This window comes from Curcuma longa, unplaced genomic scaffold (assembly GCF_044706935.1).
Source record: "Curcuma longa cultivar G26 ecotype Majalengka, Jawa Barat unplaced genomic scaffold, ITB_CL_G26_1.1 contig_18128, whole genome shotgun sequence".
Classification (NCBI taxonomy): Eukaryota; Viridiplantae; Streptophyta; class Magnoliopsida; order Zingiberales; family Zingiberaceae; genus Curcuma; species Curcuma longa.
Window position 1 is genome coordinate 1 of NW_027430749.1, and position 8729 is coordinate 8729.

General features: G+C 36.8%; 1 protein-coding gene and 1 pseudogene across 1 annotated transcript; one reads left to right on the forward strand and one right to left on the reverse strand.

Annotated features, from left to right (window-relative positions):
- Positions 1-2442: 2442 nt before the first annotated feature.
- LOC141816770 (fruit protein pKIWI502-like) lies at positions 2443-6748 on the forward strand (annotated as a pseudogene).
- A 1215-nt stretch (positions 6749-7963) lies between these two features.
- On the reverse strand, positions 7964-8723 carry LOC141816771 (uncharacterized; the record flags this gene model as incomplete). The annotated part of the gene is made up of 2 exons (XM_074704502.1): positions 7964-8386; positions 8478-8723. Coding segments are annotated over 2 exons (603 nt in total), but the record flags the coding sequence as incomplete, so codon positions are not given.
- Between the last annotated feature and the right edge of the window lie 6 nt (positions 8724-8729).

Below are 8729 nucleotides of genomic sequence, written 5' to 3' on the forward strand. Positions count from 1 at the left end.
ATTCTTCATACAAATATTAAGTCAACCTGCCTTTCATAGTTGTGACCATGTATAGGTGCCTTGGTTGTATGATTTGTTAGCCTTAGTCAAAATCTAATTACTTTTTTTGACATTTTCATGTCATAGGCCAAAGATGATCCTCCGTTAATAGGACTAGATTTATGAACTTCAAGGTTGTGAAATTTAAAATTTACATTAAATAAGTTTAGTAAGAGTTATTAGCCCATGAGAAATCTAGAAGTTATATTAATTAGATGCAATTGATAGCAAAAACCTAACAATTGACTCCTCTCAACTTGCATGTTGGCCTCAGTGGAGATTGACACTGGGAAAGAAAGAGTTTAATTTCTAGGCCGGCCACTGAGAAATTAGACAAGTTTCTAGATGTCTTTAAAGAGGGATAAAAACTTATAGACAATAATGATAAGTACAAATTAATTAAATTAAGATTTATTCAATAACACCTTAAAAATGAAATTATTGGTATTTCTCTTCTTTAAAATAAATTATTTACCAATGTGATTCGAAGCATATTATTTTACTCCATCACGGACAATGAATTGAATTTGTTTCGTTTTCTTAATATTTATATTATGATTATTGATATCCCTATTAGAAATTTACATATAATTACGTACTCTTACTTTGACAGTCAATAAAGTTTTTATTAAAACTTAGTTAAATGCTGTACGTACGTATAATATTAAAGGTTCTAGACAATAATCATAAAGATATATATATCATTATTCATTCCGCTATTTTAATAGTTAATTAAATTCTGATTTAAAATTAATTACAGTATAAAAGGTGAGGATGAAGATTTTTTAGGCAAAACTAAGCCTTTTAATAGGAGCCTTTTAATTAGGAAAATTACCTTAAAATAAATTTTAATTAAACGAAATGATGAATTTATTGCCATGTGGCTTAATTTATTGACTTGTGGAATTAGATATATAAAATATTAAGTAGATGTTTAGAATAATTGTAAAATACAAAATTGTTATAAAAAAAAGTTTACAAATATACAAACAAATGCATGATCAGGAAATAAAATACACATCTTAATTTTCGTATTTGGATGGTGGCAATAAGCACAATTTGGTATAGAACGTGGCAAAGTAAAACATCATGTCCTCTCTCTTAATTATATAGAATACAATTGTTATTTCAAAATTATATAGTAAATTTATATATATATATATATATATATACGGGAGAGCTATCCTGAGCACCGTCGTCCTGAGCACCCGTGAGCACCGGAATCCCGGCCGTTCATCCGATCGCGCGCTCAATCTCAGCCGTCCATTGCACAGTGTTTCTCCTCGGACCTCCGCCGCTTCTCGCCGCCCGTTCATCGCCGTCCGACCACCGTCGGCCGCCGGACCGGGCCCGTTGGAACCGCAACTCGCCGGCGGTCCGGCGGTGGCCGGATTCCGGCCGCGATTTGGCCGGAATCCGGCCGGATTTCGGCCGGAATCGGACAGACGCTGTTGTCTGATTCCGGCCGGGATTCCTGCCAAATCGCGGCCGGAGACCGGCCGCGGTCGACGCCCGGCGTCGGGCGCGTCGACCGCGGCCGGTCTCCGGCCGCGATTTGGCCGGAATCCGGCCGGATTTCGGCCGGAAGCGGCGCCAGTCACTGCTGCCGTGTTTCGGCCAGAATTCCGGCCGGATTCCGGCCCAATCCGGCCGGAATTCGATACCGGAATGTGCGCCGTCGAGTTGCGGTTCCAACGGATCCGATCCGGCTGCCGGCGGTGGTCGGACGGCGATGAACGGGCGGCGGAAGCGCGTGAACGTCGGAGAAGTGCGCACGCGGTGCGTAAGAATCCGGTGCTCAGGATAGACGAACTGTATATATATATATATATTTATATAATACGTTAGCTAAGTAATTTAGATATTCATTAAATACTCTTTCTACATGGGGCCCGAGCAAGTGAAAAAGACACCATCAATAAAATAATTTTTAAGTTATTATCTTGATCAAATCGTTGTTATAATATTCATTAATAAGATGATTAATTAATATGTAGCCTAAGTAATTTAGATATTCTTTAAATACTCTTTATACGCGAGCTGAGCAAGCGAAAAGAATGCTATTAATAAGATAATTTATTAGTTATTATCTTGATCAAACCGTTCTTATAACATTCATTGATAAGATGATTAATTAATTAATTATTATCTTGATTAAATAGTAAATTTTATTTATTTTTATATTATAGAAGTTGTTATATTTTTTAAAAAAATTATAGAATACTTTGTTATTTCAAAATCATATAGTAAATTATATAAATTTTTATATAATAAAATTGCCTAAGTAATCTAAATATTCTTCTTTAAATACTATTTCTTCAGGGACCCGATCCACATCCCAACAAGCAACGACCTATAAAAACCTACGACCTGAGGAATAGAGAGAGGCACGACGACGAAAGGATGTTGAGGGTTGCAGGATGGCGAATTCTAGGGTTTGGATTGGGGCGACGGGCTCGGGTGGCGGCGGCGGCGGCCGAGCGAGGATACCACGATAGGGTGGTGGATAAGGTGGTGGAGGACTTGGAGAATTTTAGAAACGCCAGATCATCCTTTGGAAAAAACGATCCCTCGGTTGGTACGGGACTCATTCGCACGCCAACATGCGACGAAGTGATGTGGGCCGCGGCCGAGCGAGGATACGACGAGACGGTGGATGACTCCGAGAATTATTGGAACTTCGGATCATCCTTTGACAAGAATGATCCCTCGGTTGGGACGGGGTTCTTCAACGCAACAGACGACGAATCCGACGATAAAGGGATGAAGCTCCAGATCAAGGTTGACGATGACTCCGGGAAGATCGTGGACGTCTTCTTCAAGATCTTTGGTCTTCACGAATTCATCGCAACAATGTATCTCTGTATGATCACATATATCCTCATTCTTCCTTTATTCCCATTAATTCTATATGTTTTTCCTCCATTGCATCATTCAATGACATAATACACAACCTTTAATTTAGATGCTATTCTTCAATCACGGTATATTTTCCAATTTTGTATGTAATAATTACTTGCTCCTCTTTTCTTTATAATCACTTTAAGTTATTTTGCATTATTAGTCATCATAATAAATTTTTTTATCAACTGCAGTTCTAAAATGGACGAAGGGGAAACATATAGAGGAAGTGCTGTCGATGACAGACGAGTAAGTGTACCATTCAAATAGTTAGTTGTTAATATACAACATCATATATTTCCATCACAATATAATTAAGATGTAGAACAACCAAGAACACTTAACTAATTTAGTAAGGAAAATTTATTTTTAGGAAGATAATTAGGATAATATTTATTTGTCTATCATGCTTTATTTTTTGTCTAAAACTTTTGTATCAGTCTTTTGGACTAGGCAAGAAACACACCATGGCATGATTTCAATATTAATTTGTGGTGGATTTAATATTATAAAATATATTATCTTATTTGGAAATAATTTTGGTAATGACTTTTTGGTAGAAATAGGATTGTCTCACTTTGTTTTATTTTAAGAATGATTTGATATGCATTAATTATGATTTATCCTTTTTATAAATTAGCTAACCATGTTTAGGTAGACTAGAAAATATAGAGAAGTTGTCAAATCCCTTAATATTCCCCTTAATTATGATTTATCTTTTTTTTTAATTAGCTAACCATGTTTACTGGATGTTTTATAGAGAAATTGCCAAATCCCTTAATATTCCCCTTTGGACGTTCGTCTGCATCGGCCTCGTAAGGTCTACATTCTGCCATGCTGTGAAAGACTACAAAGCAAAGAAAGCCCAGGCAACTGTTGGAAATTCTAAAGCGGAAGAATCAACTGAGGTTGCAAATTTAAAGGCTTGAACAAATAATTTTTTCACTTTCCAATGGGCTATTATTCGTCAAAAATAAATAGTTATCATGTGATATTTATTATTTTTGTCAACTTTTAGCAGGTTATCAAACACTTATTATTCATTATTAAAATTTTCTGATAATGTCTCTTTATTAATTTATATTTATTTTATTTGTTAATAAAATTTATACACGTTGTAGTAGTTATGGAACCGGAGCTTCTACAACCGTGTGATATAACTCAGTTGTAACAACTACGAAATTGTAGTTATTATAAAATGTAGTAGTTACGGTTTCGTAATTGTTATAATGTTATCTGATTTAGGTAAGAATATAAGTGAGAGTGCACGTGTTAGAGAGCATTTGTGTCATTTTGCAAGAGTGAGGTGCTCTTTTGATAAAAAAAAATCAAAATAGAGCACAATGTTAATGATACGGTAAATAAAGGGTGTCTTTATGATAGTTGCCCCAGTATTTTTATAAAAACAGATCAATTACTTAATAAGTATAATCTATAAATATTTTTAATTCTTAAACCTAATTTTATCCGTAAATTAAAATTTATCAATAAAAAAACTAAAAAATTATGGATTACATTTTAATAAAAATAAGAATAAATTATTAATCAAATCCAACTTTAATAGTAAAAAAATTAAAATTATCAATCAAATACGTAAAATATTAAAAATGATCAAATTTAATTTTGATTTATAAAAAATTAAAAATTATTTATTAAATCTAAAAAATTAAAAATTATTGATAAATCTAATATGATTAATAAAAAAAATTAAAATTATCGATTAAAAAAATTTTGATTAAAATTTATTTTAACCCTAATTATAAATATTTATCATTCAAATTCATATATTTAAAAAATAATAATCATATTTTATTATATATATATATATATATATATATATATATATATAATATAAAAAATTTGATGGCCCTATTATAATAGGGGCTAGCCATGCGTTAACGGGCAGATGTCTCCACTCCTTCGGCCGCGCCCGCCGCCCCCTCACTGCCGTCGTCGCCACCTCCGTCAGGCAGGACGTCGCGACCTGGACCCAGGCGCCCCTCAGCCTCGTCGCCCCTGCGGACGCCTCCCTGTTCCCCGTCGCCGAGGACATCTCCGACGCTCCCGATCTCGCCGCATCCTTCACCGCCCTGGGCCAGTACCTCCAGATCGGCGTCCCCGAGGCCGAAACCCCCGCCTTTTCGCCGTCGCTTCCCCGCCTTCCTTCGCCTCCTCCCGCGGCGAGTTCCAATTTCTCGCCAAGAGGTTCCCCGGCTCCACCGCCGACCTTCTGTGCGGGCTTGGGCGCTGAGTGTGGTCATGGGCAAGGGATTTCCGATGGACGTTATCTCGCCTCCCGACGCCTTCCCCACCGTCCTCATATTTGCCACCGGATCTAGAATCAGGTAGGGTTCTGCTCTTGTTTCCATGTAGAAGTTCCTGCTACATTTCAACTTTTCTCAAGATGCTAACTTTTTTGCTTGAAAATCCTTTGGCTGCGCCTTTGTCTTTCATATAAAAGAGTTTCTTTTTTCTTTGGTTGTATTAGTATTTTCCCTTTCACGATGGGCAATTTGATTGAAATAGGATGAAAAATTCACTTTGTATTGGTATTTTCCATACGTTCCATTTGTCTATGCTTCAATTATTTGTTTTTTTTAAAACCTGTTTTAGTGTATGTATATCAGCGGCAAAACAACCAATACCCCATTAGGCTATATGAGATTAAATTGAAGCAGAGGGTTACCAAAGAAGAGTTGGTTAACAACCATAAAATAAAATATAATTCATTTAAATATAGATGAAGATATAATAGGGGATCCAGTCCAATTGCCGTAAGTAGTGGGATAAAGACTTGATCGTTGAGGACGTTATATAGCAGTGGAAAATGCTATCGAAATTGGACTAATTTGAGTTGTATATGGCACCACATATGGCTCAATGGGCTCACGAGATACATCTAGCTGACTCAGATATCTATTACACTGTCGTAGTTGATGTTTTTTGAATGCTTAGGTATGATCATCGATGGCTTGATGAGATCCATATAGCTGACCTAAATATCTGTTTTACACAATAGTTGATGTTTGTTACTTTCATACCTAGGTACAATCGGCTAATCTCTGCAACTTTACATTTTGTTTGTTTCCTGGAACTATTGGAACATTTTTGGCTGACTCTTTAGCTTATTACCTGTTTGTTTGCAGAATCCTGTACAAGTTCTCTACTATACTACATTTTTTAATCAGTTGTTGGCAGGTTTGCATTGTTTGTTAATGTCTTTATCGTATTTGAATGGTCGTGACAGTCCCATTTGTTCACTCATCGAGTCAGGTTTTGGTGCCACTGAAAGACAAGATGTGAGCCTTTACTATGGATCTAGAAACCTTCAAAGAACGACATATCAGGTCTCAGATATGAGTCCATCATTCAACCATGATTATAAATCTTAATATCATTAAATTTATTGAAGAAATTGAATGTGATTCTGTTTGGGAGAGATTCAAGGACTAGGAATCAACTGGAGTGAAAATAATACCTGTTCTGTCACAACTTGATGAAAGATGGAGTGGCGAAAGAGGATATGCAGAGGTAATTCTTCTGACCGATTAATTTTTCTTTATAAACTCTACTTCCTGTCAAATATGTTTTTACGACATTGCAGACACCTTTTTTCTAGAGCTAAAGATATACTAAATCCTTCATCACTGGTGCTGTGCTTTGTGGGCGCAAACAAATGGCTGAGGTATGTTTTTCAAAGACATTATTGTAGCCATTTGCAAGTTATCTTGTGAAATTGTTCGAGTCCATGCAATTATTATAATCTGCTCATTCTGTAGTCTTGGAATTATCTTGATTGATTTCTAGTTGTGCCCGTACCTTGAATTATATGGTTTCTCTTAGTAATGTTGGCACCAATCAGTTGGAAGCATGCATGGTTTCCTCAATCATTTCAATTGTTGGATCATCGTAAACTTTGTGAAACATGACTGTTGATAAGTACATGTTATACATGTCTAATGTAGCTGCTTGCTTCCTCGTCACTGGCACCAAAACTTTTGAATATACAGAAATCAATTTCTCTAAAATACTTTACTCATATGTCATATGGGTCCGTAATAAAGCACATGGGAGAATATGAATGAGATATAAAAATTGTGGTATCCTTCATGTTGTCTTATTTTATATCGACTTGAGGTGAAATATCGATAAAAGGACAAGCATCTCTGTGTGTTTATTTGGATGAAAGTTTGAGAATAGAGAGTCAGACTTAGAATTTTTCTTTTCTTCTTTTCTTCTTTTTTTTTTAAATTATATTCTAGAGCAATATATGGACTATTACCTAGGATAGTCTTACATTTCAACGATGGAATTTGACGCCCAAATAGTTGGGGAATCTCCAAGTTGTTTAATTTCTTGCATGTTATTCTGGAAATTGGTAGGAACAAGCAGCCTCCTTTGCTGTCCATTTTGAATTGATCGAATAGATGCTTGGGGCCCCCGGGGCATAGGTGAGTTGGTTATGACGCAGCAGACTTGCAGAAGAGGGCAAGGGTTCGAATCCTGGCGAAGCCAGGCGTTTACCTCCTCACAGATGGTCGTGGGGCCGACCGTGTGGGGCTGCTAAGGTGGTGGATCCACCTTTTGCAGAAGAAAAGAATAGATGCTTGGGGGATTTTGATTTATAACTAGATCTGTCAAAGTCAATTAGCTAATTACTTTTGTCAAAATTTGAGTTCGAAAATGGAGCAGTTCATATTCCTTGAGATATTGATTTGACTGGACCAACGACGACACATTGACCTGATAATGATATTATTATCGTAGGTAGAATTTGAACACCGTTATCTCCTCCTTATTGCATGTATTAAATGTCTCCATCATGTATGTTCTCATATGAATTTTTAGATTAGGGTTTAGGATTTTAGGATTTTCAAGTTTTCGGGTTTAGGTTTTTATTGCCTTGCCTTCCAAACAACATCAGCAAAGCATTTCCTTTTCAGATGGCTAAATATTCTTTTGTTCATTAAATTTCTTGTCATAATCGATTTTATCCACTACTTCTAAAACTCAAAAGTAAATCAACAATATATAAACTGCAAGGGATCGATCAAATTAAGTAGATAGGATCAATTAGGTAGCTAGTTAGTTAATGTCCTTTGTCCCAAGCTTCCCTCTCCCATTTCTCCACTTGCTTGATAGCTGCAATCTTCTTCGACCTCAACTCTTGCAACTCTTGTGCGTCGTAGGGAGGAGGCAACGTGCATGGCTCCGCATCGCTAGCCCACCTCACCATCGACTCCATCAAGAACTCCCTCACCTTCCCTTCTTCCTTGTCACAGGCCATCGATTCCAAACACAATTCAGTGGCCTTCTCTGGCAAACTCGGCTTGTAACGCAACAACTTGGCGTATTCAGTCAGTAGATGTAACATGTATTGGTATACATAATCCATGCTCACTTGGTCCAAAATGAACCCGCTTCCTTCCTTTCCTATCTTTTGTGCCTGCTCTCGCTCGATCCAACCAACACAAGGATTAGAGGCTAAAGAATATAATGAACTAAACTTATAATCTCAATATGTATATATGACTTACTTTGTCCTGGTTTTTGTTGCCCCAATCGACTGCAAATTTAATCGACCTGCATATGCTATGTTCATTGATAGGCCAAAAATGTTGTCCGGGCATCAAGTTCCTCGTCATGAAGTCGTAGAAGTGCGTCGTCACGAATAAGTTGGGCGAGTCGCAGGCCAAAGTGTATTTCTCACTCACTGACCATGACCTTCCCTCTACAAAGATCTTGTACCTTATAGCAAGTTCAAGTTCAAGTTCAATAGGTAGATAAGA